Genomic DNA, 26940 nt, shown 5'->3' with positions numbered 1-26940 from the left:
GATTGTTTTTAATGCGTGCTACACAGATCGTGGAGCTTTATAGAGTGTGAAAGCACGTTTCAGTGTGCACTGTAATATTTTATTTTGCGGATGATTAAATTACGACTTCCTTTGTGTTGTCATTTTTCTCACTTTTTTTTCAATTGTCGTCTTACAAATTACTGGACATGTGAGCACATTTAAAGCTAAAATATCCAGGCTCATAGATATGTTGAGAACAACGCAATATAGTAGATCCTGCTGATATTGAATAAAACGCCGATTTGCTTTCTTGATAAACCTAAGTTAAAATATGTTCCTAAACTTTTACCCAAAATATGCTAAAAACTGTAATATAATAGAGTAGACACTGGTGATACTGAATATATACTCATTTGTTTTAAGAGTTAAACCAAAATATTTTCCCCAGGTTTTTACCCAAAATACGCTAGAAGTGACAATAAATGGGCAATGAGCAGCTAAGCTAAGCTAAGCTAGCACTGAGAAAGGGGGAAATTAAGTTATTCTTCCGAAAGGTAACAAAATAGCATCTATCGAGTTAGCGATAAAAATTAGCAAATATGAGTGCTAATGTCTGTATATTAATTATGATGTTTAAACCATGCAATATTTAGCTTTGCTCGAAGAATAAAAACAGAACCAACAGCTAGCTTTTTTCAATTTAAGATTACAAGCTAGCTTCTGAAGTTCCGCTTTCACATCTCAAGTTCAGCGTTCTATCTTTACGATCTTGGTTGTAATAAAAGCTAATAGCTTACTAGCCAATGAGCATGCAGTTTCATACAATAGAAACAAACTTAATTTACAAAAAAGAAAAAGGAAAAAAAATTAATTCCAAGTGGTACTCAAGGTCAAGGGCTCTTTTGTCATTATAGGGAAAATAACACGTGATTCATAATATAATATTATATTAACATAATATTAACATAATATTTGAAAAGTTTAAATGGTGAAAAGAAAAGAAACAATTTTTATTTCTCACATGGTTCAATTATTTTTTTCTATCTGGGACTTCAATGTCATTTGTTAAACTGTTGGCAGATTCCTCAGCTCTTTATTCCCATAAACACGGAGCAAAACCGATGCCAATTCAGCGTAAGAAAATATTTATCTTGCAATAAATTGATTCTCCACGTTAATTCATGTGTTCACTGTTGAAGTGCGCCTATTATTTAAGGCCGACTCTTTTTGTATGTCTAACTTTAACTGTCATTACTATCATTGCGGTCTGGTTGATTGGTTGATTCATCATTTACAGTGTACGCTCTCTCCAAATCTCTTCCTCTCCAGCGATGCTGACATTTGGAGAATTCTTGATTAACATAATTAGACAACTTTGATGGGAGATTTGCAAAATCCCCCCTTTTCTCCCATCCTGACTTGTTTCCATGCAAGCTGTGCAATCTTCACATTAATGCTGGGAGTCCATGGATTAGTTGTGACATTTATAAGGGCATATTTAACCGCGAGATAGGCTACAGAAAAATATCCTCCCCGTGGAAAGACTAAATATGTCAGTGTTTACTGTATGGACTCCACTTTTTCTGCTTCTCCCCCCCACCCCTGTAACCGTGTCTATATAAAGCAGAAGCTGAAGAAAGAGAGTATTAAAAGAGCCAGACAGAGAAATAAAGAGACATAGATAGACTCTAGCATCCTGTTATTTCTCTACGAGGGAGACCAAGGAGAGCTCAAGCAGTTTATTGATTTTCAGAACTGCTCTGCTCTCATTGTTATCCCATGGTGCTGAGCACTGTTCATTGGACACACGCAGCACCTCAGGCTGTGATCCCTGTCTGAGAAACCCCAGATCTCACAACAGGCCCTTCCCACAACACACAACCCAACATCCCATTCATACCCATTCATGTATACATCTCAATAGCTTCCACTGGGGGAGTAGCAGGCAACCATAGAGGCATAGAGGCACAATCTCACATCTTTTGAAGTCTATTGTGTATGTGCAGTAGAAGATGGGGAATATACTCCTTTTTTCCAGATGAGAGAATTGAGACTAGGATTCCACTGTGTCATGTCGAGCAGGGTTTGTTGTGGCTTGGTGGGAGGCGACAGTTTGGATCAACAAGGCAAACTCATTTATTTCAGTTTTCTGGAGTGACAGTGCTTATTCTCGCCACAGCTGTTGCACAGGTCAGTTTATATAAGCAGTCACTCTGCAGTTTTGGATGTTTACCCATCACGGATCAGCTCATGCAAACAGGATCAAACAATCAAAGCTGCCTCACACATCCCTATCCCATCCTGCTTCACATGCGTTCATCAAGACAAGGAAAAATCTGTGCTTTTATACTGTCCACTACCCTCTCGTTCAGACTGGGTCGTTGTGAAATTATGTCATGGCTGCTGCTCACCTTTAGCTTTGGTTTGTCTTTAATTATTGTCAGGGAGGAACACACAGCCCAGCTCATCAACTGGATAAATATTTGACCGCTATTCCATAAATTGGCATAGGGGTTTTTGTTTTAACGACGCATTCTGTCCGAGCCAGACATCATGCACCGAGTGATGCACAGTGAATTGGCTCTCTGCAGGTGACCGCAGCTTTTCTCGGCATGAGGTAAATTAAAACTCACATTTCTGTTCAGAAAATGAGAGATTTCATACACTTCCCAAATTTGTCTTATTTAATTATAACCTATGTCAAAGCATAATTTAGGAAGCTTAGGCGGGGCATCGAATTAATCAAGAAATAGGTATGTTTGTGGACTGTGAAGGAGGGTTCAAGGAAGTGTCTCTCTCTGTGTGTGTCTGTGTGTGTGACAGTCAGTGAGTTCTGAATGTTGGAGAATATTTGTGCTTTGTTTGTGTATTCTTTTGAATGCGTGTGTTTGCGGGTGGCTGCGCGTGCCTCTGGGTAAAATCTGATCTGCTTCAACCCAGGGGGGTTTTACTAACAGGACTCAGGGGCATGTGCTGGCATCGTGTTGGAAACCTCAAAGCAGGACACACAGGCTATGAGGCGTCACGCCTTTACAAATAAGGATCCCACTGTGATTTTAGCCAGTGTCGCTTTAGCTTGGCTTATGGTTTATGCTAATAGCTTCTGTAAAGGATCATAGAAATCCAAACAGTCTGACATTTTTTTGATTATCATTCCACATTGGGCAACAAAGGCAGCAAAGGACAAAGAAGACACAAAACTTTCAGGAGTAGAAATCTAACGTGTGGGTAATTGATTCATTCATTTAGGCAAATTTGGGTGAGAACTACAAAAACAAAAAAGTATGAAACATAATGAGTTTCGTTAATGCTGCAGTCACATAGAAAACAGTGGATGGAAACCACAACATGACCAAAACTACTGAAATCATATTCAACGAACCTGCATTTTCATTGCCTTTGAGATTCGTGCTACTGTCGTCAGCGTGACTTTGTTGCCTCAAGGGCGATAAAATGGCATTAACATTGAATCAGTTTGCTATCAGTTTGGAATTGAATGGGGGTTGCAAAAAAATCACAGTAACTACTTACATTCAGAGTCCAGCCAGAATCTTACAGATCTGAGAAAAAAAAACCCCCATCACAAATAGTTGCTTCAGGACAGCAATTTAACTGCAAACTGATGTGATTGCAACATGTTGGCAATTTGTAAGCATTTATAAATTAAATTGCAGTTATTTGAAAAATTGAAAACGTCAGACCGCCAGTGTCTGGGTAGAGATCTTCTCCCAAAAGGCAACCTCTGTAACTGCCTTGCCACTGAAAGTGGTTACCCGGAAATCGAGGGTGTCGTACACTCAACCTCTGGGGAACCAGTTGGACACCAGAACTACTTGTAATCAGTCTCCAACAGCAAATGCTATGCAATCCCTGGAATACGACCCATTTTTCCTGCTTGCACTGTCCCAGTGTCACTCTCATATGACTGAGCTATAAAGCTGAGCTGCACTTTCTCATTGAGTTGAAGTATTGTGTGCACTTTCTGCAAAATCTGAGTGATCTCTGGTCATATAAGTAACCATCTCTGTGAACCTTAGTGGCATGTACATAATGTAAAGTAGATGTTAGAACTGTCCGTGTAAAAGTATTAAAATGAAAACGTGACTAACAAGAAGGGCTTATTGTGCCGGAAAACATGGGAGGATAGAGTGTGCGAGTTTAAGTTCCTCATATCAAGTGGTCTGCATTAAAACCTAAATAATAAACCAGTTTCCACATTTCTCCAGTTTCCACATATCATCAAAATATCAGCATATGACAAGCCAATGAGTCTGAATGATGGGTCAAACACAGCTGCTGTCTCAGTGGCTTTGGATGATTGTCAATAAATTTCAATTAATTACAGATGGGCGTCAGCTTTGAGCTCATATTCTTCAACAGGCGAAGTCATTTTGAATGCTCTCGAAAGCTGCAATGCAGGCACATGTGGATTCTGCATTGCCTGGCCCAAGCCATTGTGATAACCCGCCGAGTGGGCTCCTTGGTTCTTAATGTCATTTTTAATCGTCAATCACCTGTTATTCTCTGCCTTTATCCAAGCAGTACATATTTATGAACTCTGGTCCTTTTGTGTGAACATTTGCAACTGATTATGTGTGGTTTCACACTCCAGACTTGGATTCCAGATGTGCATCTATATAAGCAGAAAGTCAGTCTCTATTCCACTCCTAGAGTTTTAAGTAATTAAATAAAAATAGGTAGTTTATTAGCATCAAAACCCTAATCGGTTGCTGCAACGGGGTTCATTCTAATCATGAAGAAAAGTTTCTTTAATGAGTCCATCAATTTATGTCCATTCGTGTTCATTTCCCATCCAGACAGATTAATTCCGTGCCAAATACAAAGTCTCTCTTTTTTGACAGTTGGACTAATAAAAGGTTGAATGTTTTGATCAGACAGCCTCAAACAATCTTTTGCTTGGAGGAAAAAAAAGAAGAAAAAAAGGACTTACCATAATACTATTAATCATGTGAGGGCGTCAAGGTTCAGCTGGTGTCACGGTCAGCTTCAAAGAGCTTTCCTTATTAAGTTCTACTCATTCTGCATGGACTTCTGTGTAAAATCTTTGAAGATTTGCTCAGGTACAGGTGCCTGTTCTTGCTGTTCAAAATGACAGCTCAACTCTTTCGCCTGGCCATTAAAGTCAATGCAGAGAGCAATGTGGGCCAATTTTTGCATTTTTATTACAACTGCAGGGTGCTAAGAAATAAGCTCATTAGGGCTAATTACAGATATTCTGTCCTAAAGCTATCTCTCATTGTCAGCTCAGTTTCTGAAAGAGTTGTAAAAAAGTTTCCTCGAAAAACAAATGAGATTATCAAGCTCATGATAAGAGTGGAGACTCACAGTTAATCATACAGATCACCAACTATATACTTGGAATGCTAAAGCTTTGCAGTCCCATTATGAATATTTTTAAAGCTGCATTTAGCATTCGGGGAAAATGAAATCCTTTACATATATAAAAGTTGAAATCAAACAATCACAACAAAAAGGTTGTTTATTAGTGATATATATGGATATATATATGGAGGAAGGTGCTAGTTAGGTTAGAAACCTCTAGGATTAAATTAAGTTTAGGGAGAGGTTCCAGAAATCTGCAGAGCTTTGTTTTGATACTCAGTTAATGCTACTGGAATCTTATGTTAAAACACCTTACTACTAATAACATGCCTACTGTACTGGCATTTTTTATTACTTACTGTGTACTGGGCTCATGGCAGAAATCACAGGTAAGGATAATCCAGTTTATTATAGGACTGTTTTTTGCTAGCCAAAATTAGCACATCGTGGCGAATTTTGGATATGGCTAGCTAACTAAGCTAGCTAGCATGACGATTGGTCAACTTTTTCACGGTGGGCGGCAAATGACATCTGTCGAAATACCAAACTTTGATTCGCCAGTCAGCTGTTGCAAGCATGACATTAACTTTGGCAATTTTTCTTTCATGCAGAGCTAGCCAGACTCTGTTTGTATAAAGGAATTCTTGGAAATCAGATCAATGCTCAGCAAATATTTGTGCTGAAGTCAAAGGGTCTAAAATTAAATATCAATGTTTATGAAACCAAAAATATAAAATAATTAAAAAAAAAACTATTCACACCATCACATAACAGTGTATTAAAGAGTTCAGTCCATTTTCCTCCACTTATCTAATCCAGGTTCGTGAGGACAAGGAGTGCCAACACACAACTATTCACACCTATGGCCATTTTATGATCACCAATTATTGGTGGATTTGAACCAGGACCCTACAGCTGCAAAGTAATAATGCTGACCATTGTACCACCATGCTGACCTGAAGGTTTTTAATCTTTGGTTTTTGTGCAGATTACAGAAATGAGATACAACAACATGTCAGATACGTGTATAAAATGCTGGAGAATGTATTTTATTACCTTTTGCAGATAATTAAGCTCACTGTTTGATCTTTGTTTTTTTATTTTACACTAACTGATAGAGGACTCCAACCAAAAAACGAATGTGTATTTCTTTTTTCTTTTTTTAGAAGGAAAAAGAAAATTGATTTATTATACATAAATTATATATGTAATTATATTAAAGACACATAGAGGGTGTGCAGTGTGGAAGATTAAATACATGGTAGCCTGGAGTTGCAGTATTTGTTTGGGGCTGGGCTCCCTCCTTACCCGGCAAAGGAGGATTAGACTTGTCGGCAGCTTGTGCACCGACTGAGCCGGCGCTTCTCTTCGCCACTACACACTCTAGCAATCAGGCAAGCTGCCAAACAAACAGATGAAGTCAACAGAGAGATGCTTCCTTGTGTCTTCTGAGATGTGACTGCAACAGATGCAATGCTGACACCAGCGCTTGACACACTGTGACAACCCACTGTGTCTACACAGCCAGCTCCACTTTGACTTATTTTGAAAAAAAGGAAAAAAAAGGAGGCAGGGAGGGAGTGGGGAATGACACTGTGCACATGATCACACACAAGATAATGTTTGTCAGCAGCAACAGCAGTGTCACTATGTAAGAGAGACAAAGACTGACAACAGGGGTTGATTTCACGGTGCACTTACGTTGCATGTACAGTCTTCGAAAGATTACCATACGTCGAGGAGGGACCCTTGAAGTATAGGCTTTAATCTGTTAGTGTTTTATCCAGAAGCTGAACTGTGACCATTACACACTCCCGAGGCCAAATTCATATTATTTAAATGAAAATTTAACTTTTTTCCCTCCCTTTCAACTGTATCTCTACACTTGGACCCGAGACAGGCAGGCTGAAAGCACTGCATGCTGGTTAATGGAGTTGTTGGCTTTGAGCAGCTCTAGAGGATGGAGTGAGGGAGTATCTGTATCCAGGTAATTACAGTCTAAGGGGGCACAGAGGTCCTCTGTGATTACACATCAGGCCTGTAATGGATTCAACACTTATAGACATAGAGAGAGGGAGGGAGCGAGACAGAGACACACATTCCTTACCTTCCTATCGTGAAGGCAAGGGACGGGCGGGTGAGAGCTGGCAAGGTGGGGCGGGGTAGGTAGGTATATCTGCAAGATGGATTACGTGGGGTTTGCCGAGTTCAACATTGACACAGATTCATCGTAAATCATTATGCTGGGGACCCTGAGTGATTTCTGCATTAGGAGCAGAAAATGGAGTTCATCCAGTCAATGAGGGAGGGCATATTTCACATCAATCACCTCCACACTCTCATGTTACCAAGGCTTAAATCTCACTTATATTGTTACCAATAGGGTTCAATGGCTATGATGGCAATCAGCAAGAATCTGCACTAACAATACCCTGCTGACTATAGAGAGGACACAGCACAGGACTCTGTTCCCATTTATGTGAAGAAAATTATATTTGAATTGAAATGGAGAAAGATAAAAGATAAAGTTGGAGCTAAAAAGGTTGTTGCGATTATTATTCTGTCTCATATTTACAGTTTTCAACTTTTGACACAAGTTGTCCATCTTCGTGGTTGATTTACCACAGCTATTTTGTCTATTTTCTTTAGGTATGCAAAGGGGAGTTTAATACTGAGGCTGACAGAGATCCAACCCACAATCTCATACAGGTACTTGGATAAAATAAAATATTGAATGGCAAGAACAACTGGAAAGCTTGACGACAGCGACTTGATGGACAATCTGGCAACCGAATGACCAACGGGAGGAATGACTTGCAATGTTTGCCACACAAAACATAGACAGGAAGTACAAAAACAAATTGGGAAACATGAAGGTAAGTAAGAAAGGCTGTGTGCCAGTACCTGTACAGCAAAAAAAACACCATCCCATTACATCATAATTGAAAAGGCAGATGACAGAAAACACCACAGTGCCTTGCCAGGTTTGGTCACATTTTGAGTTCTAAGCTACAGATGCTCCAAGAGGGTCAAATTTCAAGTAAAATGTCAGTGGTGGAGTAGTTAGTACTGTTGCCTTACAGCAAGATGGTTCAAATCCACTAACCAATTTTCATGTTCTCCCTGTCTGCATAGATCCTTTCTGGGTACTCTTGCTTCCTGCCACAATGGGGCTAGATTAATTGGGGGGTTATAAATTGGTCATAGGTGCAGGTGACCTATATACTTTCTAGTTTTTCAACAGTCCTGGCTCTTCTTTTACCCAAATTTCTTTTCATGCGGTGCAAATGTTTTGAGTGGGTGGAAGGTCTTATCTTGGTGAAATATGCAAGACCTGACCTTGAAAAAGACGTGATCTGGATGGGAGCTGTGAGGTAGTGTAGACCAAGTGTCAAGGAAGGTGATAAGTAGACAGCAACGGCATCACTTTCTTTTAAGTTTACTTTATTTCTGGCATCTCCATCATACCATTTTAAAACCTGGTAGGCAAAATCTCACTTGCTGTATACAGGACTTTACACACACTTGAACCTCATTAGTCTCTACCATTGAAAAATGGGTTAGACCAAATAATACGATTCTAAACAAAAAACAGAAATAAGATAATGCATCCAACTGACAAACTCATTTACACAGCTAAATAGTTTTAAAAGTAAAACACTGCATACAATACAACTCAAAATGTGACTTTAAAGAAAATAAACAATACTATACAAAATGAAAAACCCTTCATTTGGTTGCACCCAGTGATGCAATCAATGACATCATGACCCTATATAAACAGGAAGTACTAGGGCAGCCCCTCCCACACACCTGTTTTAGATATAGGACCTGAACAAATTGACAAACATGGTAAATATAACCAAAGCAACATAAGCAAACATAATTTATTAGAAATTTACCTGTGAACAGAAGAAAATTCAAATGACTTGATGATTAGTAGTATTTGCTTTAAAAACATATGCATGGATGTAATGGATGTAACTAGTGCTACCACAAACCAACCCGGGATAGTATGTAAAGCAAAGTTACAGCAGCAATGTCTAAATTAAAGTATTATGGCCAACTGTACAAAAAAAGATGAATTTAGATAAATTATCAATATGGTTAAGGGACAAGTGGTAACTGAGTTTAAGTGTAACCACTTTGTCACAGGAGCATATGTTGGTCTAAAACCTGTATATACTTTCAAGCTTTAACCAACAAATCATTCATCTTTTTGTTTATGTTTTTCATAAAAAATTCATATTTTGAGTATATCATTGTACCCAGTCATGTTTGTAACATGTTAGCAGTTAAACTAATTGGCTGCAGAGTGTTCCTCCAGCTGTTTGTTTTTACTGCCATTTACTTTTCCAACTTTTTGAGCCAAGATTTTTGAGATATGTTACTGCCATCAAACTCAAAATGACCCGATTAATTTATTTAAATGATCAATTTTCTCAGTTTAAACATATGATATGAATAAGATATAGATTTATGAAATTTGGAAATCACTGGATTCTGTTTTTATTTAATTGGGTTGTTGGGAGTTTTGATTTACACCAAATTCATTTACAAAAAAAGGAAAATAAAACACAAACCAACAATAAGTGTCTCAATAACTGGGTCATCATGTCACAGCTTCAGCTTGCCTTGCCAATGATTCTCCAAGTCTCTGGAAGTCTGCTGCAGGAATGGAACAATTCCTTCAAAATACATTCCCTCATCTGCTTTTCAGATGATGGTTTCAAAGAGCACTATCTGCACCGCTTGAGTGCAAAGACCTGAGAATTTGCCACCACTGTCATAGTGTTTAAACCATTCAGTGACATCTCACGCCCTTTGGATGGGAGTACTGTCATCCTGGAAGAAAGACACTTCATTTTTTTTTTTTTATTAAATTGTATATATTTTTTATTATGCCAACATATATATTTGAAAATATATATATTTTACGTGATTACTCACTTTTTCCTAACTTTATTTTTGGGGACACATGTTCAGGGAGGGCCTTGTTCTCCTCTCCGCCGCCAAGAGTAGCAAAGGCAGAGAAGAGTGGCTTCTCTGGCTGTGGTGGCGCAGGAATGCGGATATGATGAAAATGTTTTAGACGCAGCTTTCCTCAGTAAACTACCGCCACTGAGCGTCGAGGGCGTCGCGAGGATTATTATTCATGTTTTTTTGCACGTCAACAACATCTGGACAGAGCAGAGACCCGGTTACACTGCCAGCTAAACTTACGGAAAAGTTTTTGGACTCGAAGCTACTCCTTCACCCAGTTTCCTTTCTCTTCCTAACGTCTCGGGAAACGAGTTGGAGGAAGCGAGGATGGGAATAAATCACTTCTGAAGCACCGGAGTTGTCATGTTTGAAAGGTAAGTAGTCCTTCGTGTCGACTTTTGCCGTAAATAACGCTTAGAACAATTAAAGCGTTTATATATATATATGCCTTTAGAAAATAGTGTGTATGTGAATAAATGAGCGCCATGTGAAGTTTTGCAATAAGTTTATGTTAAAAAAAACGACAAAAAGGGAAATTTCGACTAAGACTTTCTGGAGCGCGACGTCACTTTTCTCGCTGCGTGAATAAGTTGGCGACTTTCTCGAGTTGACCCGCGCGTTTGTTTAAAACATTTTTTATTTGTGTCTTCAAGCCTGTGCTGATGATGAGGCGTTGGTTTTCACAGCATTGAAGGCTGAGGACAGGGAGAAACTACTTCTGCTGTTTTGTTTCCCCCCAAAAGACGACTGTCTCATGTCCAAGGAGACTGTCCTTCATCCGGATGGGCTGGCAGAGCCAGCGAAGGGCCCAGGGCAGGAGACAAGTCCCCTGCTGTCAGCCACACACGGTAAGAAAACACAGGATGGACCTAAAGTGAAGAAACGTACAATTTCAGTTACATAAGTCAGGTGTATTTATCCTTGAGAGGGTTTGGGAGGATGACAGAGGTGCTTTTGTAAGATGTAATTAGCTTTTTGTCAGAATATGTTGGCTCTGTACTGGTTCAGATCCACCAATCACATTTAAAATGAACCTTTTGCCCACATTCAAGCCAAGCTTACCCACTTAAAACATCCAATCCAAAAGAAAAAAAAGAAAAAAACCTCCTATATAACACCAGCCTCTGGTGTACATGTTTATGGAGTTTTTTTTCAATCCTAGCTGCCAGCATACCAGTAATGAAAGTGAGCTCTAAATATAGTGTCATACTCAGTCAGAAACTCACGCTAAAAAGCGAATCCTAAAGACAAGCCAGTGGATGTGTGCTACAGATGATTGGCATATCAGGATTTTTCAGTCTGCTCTGGACAATCACAGACTTGCTTTCTACATTATATTCATGTGACTTTTGGTGTGCATCAGTATCTCTGCTTCAGCTTTAGGCTCGATAGTGTTTGTGGGTTTTGTTTTTTTTTTTTTCCCCCCCAATAAAGTCTGCAGAAACGCCCTAGTGACTATTAACAGCAACCACAGCCAATTATAGTTTTTAATTAACTTTCTAGTTGCCCCTAAGATTATCACATGTAAAATAAGCTTACCCCCACACCCCCTTTTCATTTTTCTTCAAACAAGCAATGAACCATTAACCATCCTATTTATACCAAGCATCATTATGGCACTGTCAGAAAATAGCAAAGTAGGACAAAGTAAGCAATCACTGGGGCTGTTGGGTTGTGAATGGATTTTTTTTTTTTTTTGCTGGACCTTCAAAGGCACTTGGAGTTAGGACTAGATTTCCCCTCTCGGGGGACTGTGGATGTACAGAGAATAGAGCAATTTATTTCTAACTGTGATCACTAAATACTGTGATGCATCACACAGAACTGCTGCTAACGTCACCGCCGCTACCATACATTAGCCCCCCCCCCCCGAGCTGAGATATGTGCCATATCTGTCTGGGCAGAGTTTCTGGCCCGCACTCATCTGTTACCCTGCCCCATCCATCACTTGCTTACAAACACAGGGTGTTGTATGGGAGTATGGGAGCAAAGCTTCTGTAAATGTGATTCTTTTTTTTTAGGTTTGTTGAATCAATCTTCACCGAGCTGAAGGCTCGAGCTACACGACGGCACTGAAAAACTTTCAGTTTTAAGGGGAAAAAATCCCCCAAAACTATGGCCTATGAGTAGGCATCTGGCTCCAAACCAGTGAATAAAGTCATTGTGGAAGGTTTATTTACCGAACAAAGCGGCAGTGTGCAGTGAGCGAAGCCTGAGCAAGCCTTGAAGTCAAGAGGCCAGAAGAAACGGGTTAGGCAGATGAGTGAAGCTGTCTCTCGTGCATTTGCGCATCTATCAGGCTGTAAGATTTTTTTTCTCTTCTTCTTCTTCTTTTTGCCAACATACTTTTTCCAATTTAGATGAATGCAGCCTTTTATGGCAGTTAAAAAGCTTGGCAGGTAGAGCACGCCCGGGAGCAGAAGGAGAGAAAATGAGATCCAGAGCTCTGGCAAGGCCTTTACCTGAACCGCCCCTCAATGTTGTGCAGTTTGCCAGTGGCCTGTTTTTTCTGGCAAAAACATGCTGAGCGGCCTCCGCACCTCTGGATCATCCAGCTGTCCCTGATATTCTGTCCTCCGTGGCCAACTCTACCCTTAAAGTTTACATCTGTTTTTTTTATTTTGTTTTATTTTATTTTAAAGGAATGAACAGCTGAGTCCTTAATAGCATGAAATTAAATTAAGCGACCCCGTCTTGTCGGTCACCATGCGGCACAGTACTTAGTTTACGCAACTCTCCGTGCGGCGGGTTTTTCTTCATCAGCTCTGTTTGACGTTAAATTCTTGTGACCCTAGATGCTCGTGACAATGAATCATCAGGGAGAACATCATCTCCCAGGAAACCAGCCGCCGGAGGACCGAGTCACGTGATGGAGGAGAAGCCTAATTATTGCGAGCCTGTAAGAAGTAAGTTTTAACGACCTGGGAAAAGCTGTGGGCGGGCAGCGGGGCATCTTGCTGTTATTTTTAATGATAAACAACAATGCACCGTTTAATTGTAGAGAGTGAAAATGACAAACACGTTCTGCCTGCAACAGTCACAACGGTTCTGTTTACCATTGTTTTATTTAACATTAAAGCGGCTGCAATCTCGTCCTTTTTTCTATCATCACAACCGCTATATGGATAGTTGTTGTTATGGCAGTTGCACAGTGTATGAGGCAGGGGTCAGTTGGCCAGCTAAAATATTAGCTTCAGTGTTTCCAATTAAAGTGTCAAGATAGCACCAAGCTCTCTTGGTAAGCGTGGTAACATGCAGGCGCTCTTATTCTGCCATAATGAGCAAGACTTGGCTCATTTCGTCATTTTTTTTTACTTCTCCTTCCAAACCCTCAGCGCTGTGTTTTGGAAGTGGGGAAATCCTGTTTGTGGTTCTGGCACTAGCTGTCTTTACACTCTGATTGAATGTTAGCCGCAGTGTTTCTTAGCCTGCACCAATCATTCACCTATTGAAGAAGACTTGTGCCAGCAGCTAGAGGCACTTTTCTGTTGAAGAAATGTTCACCAGGATTACATGAGTATATTGTTCCTCCCTGCGATCCATCATACCATTAGCAGGTGTTTTAGATTTTCAAAAGATGTCTTTTTATTCTGGATGGTTCTAATCTGTTTTTTTTTTCTTTTCCTTTGGGGAAACTTTGTGTGCCTGTATTGTAACTCTGAGTTAATCACATTGTTTTATGCAAATGCAGTGCACGTTGAGGTTTTACAAAACAATTATTTGACATTGAACTTCTTGAGTCTAATTAAACCAAGATGCACTTTAGTTCAGCGATTTGAATTGATATTGAAATATGGATTGCAGGTCACAAAATGAAACGGGCTAAAAGCTTTGTGCGCCTTCGTTTGTGTGTTTCATTGTTCCTAAGAAGAGTGAGATGTGTCAACATAGGCTAATAGCACCTGATTGCTTCCATCCATGTAAGTGCCTAGCAATAATAAGGATTGTTTTTTTTTTTTCTTCATTTGACACAGTTCTTGACAACAGTTCCTTTGTTTCTTGGTTGTTAACTTTTCCAGGGTGCCTTTTCCTGCCTTTTCTGGTATTAAGCTTAATGACTTGCCAGTGGCTTGTTTATTGAAGTAGCATGGAAAAGAGATAATAATAAAAAAGAAAATTCTGTCAAGAGGTCTCTCTAGCTTGGCAGGTGTGCGGAGTATTGCACTTCTAGAGGGAGGCATGCTCTGCTTTCATCTCAGCAGATAAGCCCCTGTGACAACAGTTTTGCGTTGTAATTGATGTTGCTCCCCTTAACATCCACACCGATTCTTTCTTTCTGCTATGCACACACACATAAACACACAGAGGCTGGTAAAGAAGTTTTCCTGTTTTTCATTTGAAAGATCAAAGCCTGATTATAGTATTTATAATACAATAAAAACACTTAGTTTGTCTAGTTTGTCTCGTTTGAATAGTTTTTCTTCAACTCTGTCCTGCAATAGAATACTTTGAGAATATTCCAGCGATTTCCCAATGAAACAGGAAATTCTAAACACCAACAAGTAGGGATGTTAGTTCTTGTAGAGAACCGGTCCCAAGTACTTCCAATTCCTTGGAATTGTTAGTGTGCTTGTCCATCGAGCCCACTTATTGGTTCCATTTGCACTTGCACCACAATCAGCTGATTTCAGTTTGTGTGCCAGAGGAGAAAAATAATAGCACAGTCTACAGCCTGGATATGTACATTACCTTTTTTTAAAAATTTTTTTTATTGCACAACAGTATGAGAGCGTAACGGTAAAATGCAAACTGCATCCAGAACAGAAACAACTTCAGGTCTTTGCAAGCCCCTGCACAGACGGTATGCTAACAAGCTAGCAAAGGAAATCATACTTTCTGATAAACAGGATAATTCAATTTTCATGTTTTATGAGAGTTTATTTACTGTCTGACACTCTCTGACAAAGTTGGATGCACTTCAAAGAAGTGGCTCACAGTGGCTAACACTAATAAAAGCAGCAGCTTGGCATCAGAAAAGTTCAGGATATCCTCAACAGCTCGCCTCAGTATCACTGTTGCTAGTCAGACATGAGCACCATTACATTAGTTAGACAAAGTTTTAAATTTGGGGTAACTCAAGTAAATCTTCTTCTTTCTTCTTCTTCTTCCTTCTTTCCTTCTTCTTCTTCTTCCTTCTTTCCTTCTTCTTCTTCTTTCCTTCTTCTTCTTCTTTCCTTCTTTCCTTCTTCTTCCTTCTTTCCTTCTTCTTCTTCTTTCCTTCTTTCCTTCTTCTTCCTTCTTTCCTTCTTCTTCTTCTTCCTTCTTTCCTTCTTCTTCTTCTTCTTCTTCTTCTTCTTCCTTCTTTCCTTCTTCTTCTTCTTCTTCCTTCTTTCCTTCTTCTTCTTTCCTTCTTTCCTTCTTCTTCTTCCTTCTTTCCTTCTTCTTCTTCTTCTTCTTCTGTATATTAACACAAACAAAAAAATAATAATTTTGGCTATACCCTTATTCATAAGGGGCTGCCAGAGCTGGTAGCTGTGCATACTTGATTTGGCAAACTCAAGTGCTGGATGCATCTCCCAAGGAATATCTGTCTTCTTATGGGACCAAACTGGGGACCTTTCACTGTTTAAGCGACTGCGTGAACCATTCCACCATGGTTTCAGAAAGTACAATAATTATTATTATTTTTTTTTTAAAAAGTACAATAAAACCATAAAATCAAACATGACATATAGGCATCAGTGTAGGGGATAAAATCACTTCCCAATTAATTTGTCTGATTTCTAAAAGCTTCTACAAATTGTTGAGTTTTCTAATTTCAGTAGTAACATTGAGCCTTTCAAAGAGTGGAGCTTACTGCATTATGAAGTTGAGCTATAGCTAAAAAGACATGTAAGATAGCCAGGTTTGTAAATAAAGAAAATGAACTATAATCTTGGAGAACGTTTTTAAGTAGCTTTGTCTGTTTGTGGCCATCTAATAGTTGGAAAAATGATTTAGGGCTGCTTAACTTAACCTATTTATGTCATAGACTGGCAGTCTCGCTGTGGTTGTGTTTTGAGGGAACCAATCTGCTCGCTGGCAGGGGTAATTGAGAACTCTCTTCACCACAGAAACAGGAAATCAATAAGAAATCATCTGCCCGCCTACATCTCAGTCCTGACTGTGTCCCAGGGCTGTCCGATTTTAAAGCTGTGGACAATTTGTGGATGGTGACTTATCACAACAAGAGGAAGCCCATTATATTGTTGTAATAACAGCAAAGATCATATTTCAGTTATGATAACATTGTTTTGACAAGTGGTCTATTTAATCAGTGGGCCCCCTTAAAATGAGAAAGTAAACACAGTGGTGTTTCTGTATTTTTTAAATGTTCTCAGCAGAGCGCATTTAAAGGAAAGTGCAGTGAACACTGTTATGCCACGCGTTGTGCGAGGCGTAATAATTTACGATTGCAAACAAGATAAATTCCAGTCGCCGCTTAGATTGTAAACCATTGCGGCTTAGACAACAAAAGTACAATTCTGCCCCTCTTGTTAGACCTTTGTCAGCACACAGTTCCTCTGTGGCTCTGAAACCTGGGAGAGGAGGAAGAGTCATGTGTGGGAGACAGACATTCCTCAAGAGACCATTCTGGTTTTTCAAGCACCTGATATCTCTTGCAAACAGGGCCATGCCTCTCCAGCCCATGTCTGGAAATAAATTGCTACCACCCAGCACTAGTTTTAGGAGTTTAATCATCACATTATTCATAAGATTGTCAAATACTTTTTTAATGCTTCTGCAGTTGATAAAGATGACCTTACCAGTATGTGAAGAACAGGTCTGTTTTTTGTTTTTTTTTTAATCTCATGGAAATTCTGTAGTGAGAAAAGAAGGTCAAATAACATGACTTTTTTTTCTTCTTTTTTCTTTTTTTTTTTCCTAAAGAAAGACATTAGTCTGGCCTTTGTGTGAATCTCTGATTTCACTCTTTAGTTGCACACTTTCAAGGTTATTACCTGTGTATCGAGTTGACCTTTTGGAAGTGGAGGTCACAAAGACCTCTAATAAAAGCAGCAATGGGAATTGTTTAATGTGGTCGTGTCATATACTTTCATTTGTCTTTGCAGAAAAGATTCAACAATTCAGAGTTATATACGAACTTATAAAGTTTTTGATATGAGATTTAAAGAAAAAAGGGGTGGCGAGGCTTCCTCGAGGTGTTTTTGCTGGCCAATTGTTGAATCAACATTCTAAGATCGTGTCACTTTGTTTCATTTGTCTTCCAAATTGCTTTAAGTACTTTAAGACTTTTTTAACCTTGTGTCAATTCTCTTTTTCAAGAATGTTTTTTTTAGGTATAGGAATTGCATTATAATTGTTGTTATGCAAGATTCATATCTTTATTGCAATCCTCGCAGCCCTGTCTGCAGAAATAATGTGTCCAAAGCATAGACCTATTATAAACTGAACTGTAATTTTCAAGTGATTACTTACCAGTGGGTCATGGAATCAAAAACTGTATAAATAGGGTGAAATGCTAGTGTAGGGGTTGATTAAAATGGTCATTGTAATTCTACCTCTGTTGTAATTATTTTCTCATTGTCTTGGTGCAGATAGATTTCATATGGGAAATTTCAAGTGTGTTAATTAGCATATTTTACCCAAAGTGCCCGAGACTATTCGCTGTTAATTTTTTTTTTTTTTTTTTGAAGATATTCAAAATACTTGAGCCAGATGATTAGATATGCATACCTCCATTTGTGGACCGCAGTCTTTTAAGTGCACGTTAGCTGCAAGACAACATGTATGGATTTTGATTGAGGAGACTGCGTAGAATTTTTTTAAATTCAGAGAAATCTTTTGAAGTCATTTTAACACGTTTAGTGTACTCGTAAGAAATATAAATCGTTTTTGATTTGTTACTTTTGAGCACACATTTCAGAAGCTGAAAGTTACACTGTTACTATCACAGGTTTTGGAGTATTGTCAGAGGTTTGTTTTTCCACATGTCTATAACATGTCATGGGGTTAAGAAGCAACACTGTTGTATAGAAACACACAAAAGGCCCTAAAAGAAACATACGTGTCAACCAAATCCATTACATTTTAGACAGATGTCGCAACTACTTTGTAGAAAACAAACCAACTGTGTTTTATCTATGTATATATTTTAATGCAAAGAACTGATTTGTAACACTTGCACACTTGCACAATTGCTAGGAAAACTTTAGGTTTAGTATGTTGCCCAAGGATGCCATTGACTTTCTGATTGGTAGACGACCCACTCTGTCTCTTGAGCCAATCTTTGCACTCTTACGCAATAACCTGAAAGTACTTTTATGCTATAACACAATAGTACAAAGATTTTTAGGTCACTTCAGCAGATCAGTGGTTCACAAAGTGGGCTTTGGGGATCTGCAGGGTTCTGGAAGAAAATCTGCAAGAAAATATATCCTGCAGTATTAGCAATATTGCATAATATCTACACACTAGGAAAGTTTATACCTATTTAATAAGCATAATGTGCAAACCACCCTGGTTGTTTTTGGGTTAATACTGATATGACTGTAAAGTCTTTGAGAACCCTTGAGAGAGATGTCTAAACAGTGGCAAATATTTAACGATCACCACAATAATGTCTAAAAATCTATAAATATGCTCAAAGTTTAGGCTGACATTAACCTCCATCTTCTGAACAGATGCTTTACAAACACTAAGAAATGTGTGCACCTTTTCCTGTGTGACTACCTCAAACTCACTAACTAAACCTGCTCTTAGTCATCGAAACTTTAAGAAAGTTTTAGTATAAAGGATTTCAAACGTAACTACTGGAAACAAATTTCATTGTGCTACATCTGCATAGGAGCTCTGTTCTTTGGTAGTGTTGTAACACAAAAGAAATGAACCTGGCTTTCTGTGTTTTGTCTACCTTTATTGTTTTTTTTTTTTACCCGGTAGCTGGAGTGTTTGGACCATGTTTACCAGCTCCTTAACCAGTGCCACACATGACAGCATGAATGCATTTCAGAAGCTCCTCACACACACAGGGGGAGAGAAAAAAAAATCAGATAGCACAGGGGGGATTACTTGGCCTCTAACAGGGTTTTGGCTCCAACATTAAGGTTAAAACCCTTTTCTATTACTGAGATCTCTGCTGATGTTGCCCTCGCTAGCCCTGAACCCCTCGAGCTTCCAACTCCTTGCCCCCTTCGTGTTTGCAGGTTCAGTGCCTTTCTACGAGGTCATTGTGTCAGGCCCCCCTGATCAGTGGAGGGTGACCGGGGACCCGGCGGCTGGCTCCCGTCCAGAAGCACAGACAACCACAGCTGACACAACCCCCTTCACCCCACACTTCTCTTTCAGGCTAGAGCTAAAATCGATACAGGCGTCTCTGTGTTTTAAAAGCCACTCAGAGGCAGACGAGCACCTCTGTCCCAAAGGCTGATCTCTCAGCTTAAGGCCTTGATTGGCATCCAGACGGTGCGAGGCGGTGACCCACAGCTGTCCCATTAGCAGAGGGTTAATGCTGAGATTGATACTGAGCAAATAAAGGAACTAGGTGTGGGGGCATTTTGATAGACTGCCTCTCCCCTTTCTGACCCAGAGTTAGACTTCAGCTGGATTTTGGCTTTTAGGGAGTGGCAGATCCTCATCTCTGACTTCAATATTAGTGTTCGTGGATCTTCCACAAAATTTATTTGGCTCGTGCAGTTGTTGCCTGTGTGTCTGCTTCATTTTTGCATGTGTGCATGCCTTCATGTGCCCGAGTGCGAGGGTGCGCATGTGCATGTCTGCGCGCCCGCCGTTGAATTTCAAACAAGCAAAGCTTCCTGTGGAACTTCTGCTGCAGTGAGGAGATTTTGAAAGGCGGTGGAATATTTGAGTCATCGATGTAACTGAAACTGAAAATAACCCCCATTCTCCTCCTTCCCTCCCTTCCCCCCCCCCCCCCTTTCTCCCGTTCCCTCCTCACTGTTGCTCCGTTTTTTTTGTTTTTTCTTTTTGTTTTGAGTCGTCGGCGAGGAGAGGGTGGAGCACTTTTTTTTTTTTTTTTTTTTTTTTTTTTCTTGGGTAGTATGAAGCCTGGCAGCTCCCTCAGGCCTGCTCTGAGTCACGTCGTAATTGATCTTTCTAGAAATTGTGGTAGCTAGCCGTGTAAAGTCTAAATCCGTGCAAGATGTGGAGCTTTTTAAAGATACTGCAGTCGTGCATTTGGCTGTCTTTATAAACTCTTTCCCTCCTCGTGGATGGTAAGAAACAGATGAAGGGGAATGGAAGGCATTTGGCAAAGCTTAATGCAGGAACAGCTTCGTACAAAAGTCATCTCAGAAATGAGGAGAAGTGGAGAACAGTGCAACGTTTAGTGTCTCTCACAGCAGGCTGGTTGCAAGGCTTTGAACGCTCCTCGCTCCGTGCTGTATTAGTAATACTCAAATTAGCACCGTGCTAAATTCCACACAACAGTGGAGACCTGGGGCCTGTGTGGCTGGAGCTTTGGTGGCTGAATGCGTGTGTGACTTTCCCTTCAGCATGATTCATCGCAGAGAAAGTGGCATCTCATTGGGAGTTTTAGTGATGGCGGTCAACATTTTTAATCTGGGAAAATGTTCCATTTTGAAATCAAAGAAGAATTGGTGACCCGGACCCCGCCCCACCCTTCCTCGATCACCACCTCCTTCCCTTTAGAAATGTGAACACTTGCACTGAGATTGATGGATTCGTGTCATCGAATCAAGCTATTGTCTTTCAAGTTGTCTTCACTCCTGTAAAATGTAATTAAGCAGAACAAGGTCGAAGGTTTTTTTTTTAATTCCACTTTTTCCTGGGTAGATGCAGCAGCGGTGTGGGAAATGAGGAGTGGAAATATTAAACGATGTCTTCAAGTCTCACTTCAGTAGGTTGGTGGAGTCAAATTTTTGAATGACTGTCACAGAGAATTAAAAGGGGGGGGGGCGGCGGACAGTGTTTGACTGCTGAGCGTTATCGATTGACTGTCCTGGACTAGGGTAGGAAAACAGACAGAAATGTGATGTTTCCTGTTTAAATGAGATGCTATGCAATATGATTAGCCTTGACAGGTCAAGACAGTTAATAGAGTTCTGTTGCAGACTACCCTGGCATGCTTGCAACCCCGCACACACACACACACACACACACACACACTCAGAGCATGTCACTTTGGCTGAGGGGGATCCAATGTCAGAGCAGGTAATTTAGCTTTCTTCAACGGTCATCATCAGCGGCCGCGAAGCCGTCATCATCACCATTTTATCTTGGATAAATACAAAACACTTTGCGCATGTGTGTGAACTGACAGGGTTAGGATTGCTGTGTGATCGCTGCCGTGAGATCGCTGCAGTCTGTTGGAACAAGTGACATTTCTGTTAGCCCGTGTCAGGCTGCCATGCACTTTGTGTAAAGACAAGAGCGCTGACTTTGCATGGCAGCCACCTCCTCGCACCGCAGGACGCTAATATTCCGATCAAAAGCTCGTTCTCGGTCGCCGGTTGACTCCTTCGACACTCCCGATAAATGCCTTTTATATTGATACTTTTCACACTATGATTATCATCATCATGTTTTTCTTGTTTGTTTGTTTTTTTTTTAATTGGACACCTGAACGATGATCCCTGAGCCACTTGTGCGTGTTCCCTCCCAGCTCGTCCTTCTAGACAATAAAGGAAGTCCTTGTCCGGTAGTTTAGAAGGTCAAACTGCAAACGAGGCTTTCAGACGCCCAAGGAAAATTTCAATCAGAGCCCTTTTGTAATAACATTCATTGTACTATTTTCCTCTCTCCGTGTGTGTCCCTCTCACTCTCTCTGCAGCGTAATTCCCCTGGTTTTGCGTCTATAAATATGGACAGGGAAGATGTATAATTTCTAATGAGAAAATATATCCCTTTGGATTGAAAGGCAGGGGCTCTTCCACATGCTGCTGTTTGTTAGGAGGAGAGATGATACCTCAGGCTGTTTTGGCAGCGAGAGGGGGTGGGGGGGAGTTGGAGGAGTCTGGCTAGGTCATTGCACATTTACAAATTAGCATTTCAATCATGCAGGTACATGACCAGTCGAGCAGAAAATATACATGTTTTTCTAATACAAGCCCCCAAAAATAAACAAAACACCGGCCGTGTTAGCGGAATTGCTGTGCATCCTCGCTTTTTCCTAGTCTGAGGCCCGGGACTACAATTACAGGTGCCTCGCCCGCTTGCGTAGCCCCTTCGAGTGTTAACTCACAAACTTGTGCCATTGTGTAATAATGGCCATTAGGAGATGGATACACAATCTGTATTCATCTTGTGGTGTTTATTTGGTGGGAATGATGTGACATTTGAATAACTGTATGATCTCTATGATGGGCATTCTAATAAGCCTGGGCAAACACCTTTCGTCTCTCTCTCCTCCGTGTTTCTCTCCGTCTCGGGGGCATTAATATTAAAAAGCACTGAGCTTTAGAAATACAGCACTGGCGTGATTGTTCAATCCGCTCCCTGCCTTACCTGTGACTCATGATGTAGTTATGTGCAAATGAGAATCTCCATACTGCCCTGTTTGACCTCTGTGTTATATTTTCATGTTCTCAACTATTTTAGAATTCTTGTGTATGGAGCTTTGTTACAGCTGACATGCATACATGCATATTCCTTCCTGGTAGCTAGGTGTGTGTGTGATTGTGTGTGTGTGTCAGAGAGAGAGGGAGAGAGATCTCCAGTAGCCATGCTGTCTTCTGGGTGCAATTTCTAGTTGCGTCCTGTAGGACCTATTTTCTGTGACAAAAATGGAGGTGTTTATATACTCAGTTTTACATACAGATCGACCCCCTCCCACCGCCACCCACCCACCCCTAGCCTCGCACGGCTCTGGTGCAGCTCCAGCTCTCTCCAGGCGCTGTGCTGCTCGGTCCCTGTGTGGCGCAGCCACTGAAGACTCGGTGACAAATGGCAATTATATTTGTGTGTTCTTCATGAATCCATCAAACACTGGCCTTTTAAAAATTCTCCCCAGATATTTGAGGCTGTCAGCTACTAGTAGCTGGGACCAAATTGGGATGCTGCTTAGACAGTCAAGAACCACTCACCCCCTAGTTTCCCCTGTGATGTGTGTGACAGCGTGTGTAGGGGAATACCATGTTTTATTCAACTACAAATGTACACTCTCAACAGTTGTTGATGTGCTAGAAATAGGGCAGTTACAAGTCCAATTTGAAGTGTGTGTGTGTGTGTGTGTGTGTGTGTGTGTGTGCTTGTATTTAAACTTTGTTTGGAGGGAAGAACTGGACATACAGCCTATTAAAGTGTGCATTTTGGACACCTTCGGAGGCTTTACTGCAATGTTGTAACAAATGCACAACTTGTACGTTCTTTTCAAACTTCATGGGATTTGTTTCCTGCTGTGTTAGCGGAGCGGTGTATTAGCGGTGAGCCTGTGTTGCTCTGTCAGGATTTATCAGCAGACTCAGCTTACATTTGTATCCTTGGATGTGGAATCAAAGCGTGGGTTCAGAAACGTCACAACAGCATCGCATTACCTTGAAATGCTAAAAGCTGAAAAGCTGAAAGAAGTTGAATGCACACCGGATGGTTTGCACTTCAATAGGGTTCACAGGGGTTGACTTGATAAACGATGGCTCTTTCCTCAGTCTGTTGTGTTGTATTGTGTGTTTACAGTGCACGCCAAGCGGAATGGCGTGTAGGAGGTAGTAGATAATATGCTTTAGAGTTTACTTTTGCTGTAAGTCACACGCACCGAAAGTTTCTGATTCCAGAGTAGCACGAATTCAAACGTAGTGTATTTCTGCGTTTCCTCATTATCTCTTCATTTGTCTCATGTGACTGTACAAGTCTGTCACTGCCATCTCTGACAGTACCACCATTATTATGATCAATGATTATGAATATTGCTCCATCGCGTCCATTAATCTCGGCCACCGCGTTCATCAGGATAAAAATAACGACTGCAACTGTGCAAAGACTATTCAGGAACCTGCCACTGAAGTGCACAACCCCCTCAGACTAAATGTTATAACTCTCCACAGTGTGTCAGAAACCCAAATCGCCTCTAATATACTTTTTTTTTTGACATGGTGGTTTCTTAATAGCTATTTATATTTTGCCAAATTGAAAGCTTGGCTTTCTCAAAAGGAAAAGGTAATTATGCCTGCCAGTGCAGTTTGTGCGTGAATGTGTGTTTATATGTGCAAGTCCATGTGGCTACTTTGCTTAAACAGACAGACAGGTAGATTACTATGAATCTGCAGTGATACAGTGGGCAAACCGGGGTTTCCCCATTAATCTAGTTGTCAGCTGTCAATAAATCTTGATGTATACGAGGAGTTAGTCAGTTAGGAACAAACTGAGGCCAGTGTGAATGGTAAGGCTGTGTTTCTGATTAAGTTTCTGGATGTGTTTTTAGATTAGATAGTGATTTTTGGATTCATCAAATTTGAATGTTTGCAGTCTGGTTTGTGATGCTTGCAGATTAAAAGAGTTGGTTAATGAGCTGCTTTGTGAAAGTCAGGGGGGGAAAAAAGCACCCAAAGAAAAAAGGTTGACTGCTGCGTGACTGTCACTTGAGCAGATTAAGATAACTGTGACATGATACTGTTTTTACAGATTATGAGTGATTCAACACTTCGCTCTCTTTGTTAGCGTAGCGCTATCCACCCACGATAATACCGAAAAAAGGAGGGAGGTGGGCAGGCACTGGCGCTTAATAGGTGCAACGGGGACATCAGCATCGCACATTAGCTAAATTAATAATTGCAATTTATGTATGGAAATGTATGTTAAAGAAATCTACCAGGTCTAATAATACACAGACAGACTCTGGTTTAAAGGAAAACATCTTGGTGGCATCTTGGCCACCCAAGTGAGTACTGGTGTGTTGATGTGCTGCAGACCTGACTCGGTGTGTTTTCTTGCCTTTTTCCTGAAAAGATTTTAAAAAAAGGACACAGTGGAATAAAATACAGGATACATATATTAAAATGAGTGAAAAATGTAGCAAGTTACAGCTGTCAGGGGTAAAGCTGGAAAAAACAGCAACAAATGTAGCCCCTGCTCCGAGCCTCCTTGTTAGGCTTCAGTCTCTTCCCCCCACATTGTCATGGGCAGGCTGCAAGGCTTTTGTCTTTTGGAGAAGAAAATCCATCAACCTGGTCTTAAATCACTGCATAATGAATTCTATCGTGTGCTACCCAGTTGTCTAATTCAAATTGCATGGAATCCTGATCCCTCAAGTCTATATTTGTTTATCGAGGCAGCATGCAGAAGCCCGAATGAGGGGAAGGCGAAACCCAGAGTGTGTATTTAATTGCTTTGTTTTACATCCACATTCACGTCCGGCCTCTCCCAGGGTGATGTGTTGTTAAAAAGCGCAAGGCCCGATTCCCACACTCTCTCCGACTCTTGTTAACCGTAATTGCACTTGTTGGTGAGCTGACAGAAAGAAAATAGAGATGGAAAGAAATTACCAGAGTCACATTAAATTTTATGTTTGCATCCACTTTGGAAACTTGTTGATTTTATTTATTTATATATAGATATATTTTTGGACAGCTGTGTAACTGTGAAACAGCCCTGCATGTTAAACATCCTTAAGCAGTAGCTGAATAAGGCAGAATTCAAGTTTGGTTGTCAAGATGTTATATTTTCAATGTATATAAAGAAAGTATTACATTGAGGGGGGGAAAAGAATAAGTAGGGTTCACACAGACAAACTCAAAAAAAAAAAAAAAAAAAAAGAGAGATGAATAATTCACAAAATCTTGCTGCAAGTGCACATGCAAAGTGGCTCTGATGTGGAGCGAAGGTAATGTAGGAGTAGCTCCCAGTAGAGCTGAATGTGCAGGTGCTCTTCTCAGGGAAATGCCACCGCCTTTGCTCACTCGCATCCTTCCTCTTCTCTCTTATCAGACAGGTCGCTGTCTCCCGACTTTCTGCGGCTGTCACGCGTGCTCTTAGAAAGGCTCGTCGAGGCCATCTCGGAGCTTTCACAGGCGAGGAGATCATTACTATTGTAGACAGCAGCCATTTTGTATATGTACACTATCACAAGCTGACTTTCTCTTTTTACTGTATTAATCTCTCTCGCACTGTCTAAACTCGCCGAGGTACGGCTCCAACGACTGTCTCGTCTGCCTGCAGCGGTGGCTTTTGTGATCATGTCACATATAAAGTTCCTATCTCTCGCCGCTCCTCTCTTTTTGATTCCAAGTTGAAATGTTTGCCGTGTGATCGATTTTTATCATGTTAGGGAATGGTGGCACGGTTTGCTGAGAGTGATTTAGCTTAGAATGGCGTGTCTCCATTACTGTAGTTGCTTTGTAAGAAGTGAAACTCGCAGGCTACGGTGACTTTATAAGCGAATAAAATATATGAAGTGCAAGGTGCCGAGATTGCAAGTTCTCTTACAGCAAAAATGAAGTTTTGTGAAAGGGAATTCAAAAGCATTAAAAAAAACCCTGGAAAACACAAGTTATTAAAGTAAACTAATACATCTCTCTTATTTTGTAGTTTTGTTTTCTTTCTCTCATCCTCTATATTCAGCTTTAAAATACACTTAAAAAGAGACACTCTGAAAACACATCACATCTCAGTGGGGAAAAAAATCATGCCGGGTATCTGTGCCGATATGGTCTGGGTAATGTGTTGGGAATGAAAGGATGCTTATTATAATTGTAAACCCACAGAGGGCTGAATTCAAAGACACCTCGAAAAGCAAAGTGA

At 40.4% G+C, this 26940-nt stretch overlaps 1 protein-coding gene across 4 annotated transcripts in view; it reads left to right on the top strand.

The window, feature by feature from the left end:
* The window catches only part of mdfic (MyoD family inhibitor domain containing), a 63169-nt gene that overhangs the window by 15819 nt on the left and 20410 nt on the right, over positions 1-26940 (top strand). Inside the window, exons 2-5 of one of the 4 annotated variants that reach the window (XM_085137838.1) lie at positions 7954-8180; positions 10291-10661; positions 10941-11135; positions 13083-13193. In XM_085137838.1, the coding sequence (XP_084993964.1) occupies positions 11042-11135; positions 13083-13193 (205 nt within the window). In that variant the 5' untranslated portion in view covers positions 7954-8180; positions 10291-10661; positions 10941-11041. Of the gene's footprint in view, positions 1-7953; positions 8181-9785; positions 10662-10940; positions 11136-13082; positions 13194-26940 lie in introns of those variants that run through there. The other 3 variants (XM_085137841.1, XM_085137839.1, XM_085137837.1) reach the window with 3 other exon arrangements.

Source organism: Neolamprologus multifasciatus, chromosome 17 (genome assembly GCF_963576455.1).
Source record: "Neolamprologus multifasciatus chromosome 17, fNeoMul1.2, whole genome shotgun sequence".
NCBI classification, from domain to species: Eukaryota; Metazoa; Chordata; class Actinopteri; order Cichliformes; family Cichlidae; genus Neolamprologus; species Neolamprologus multifasciatus.
This window is presented reverse-complemented; position numbering and strand designations above follow the sequence as displayed.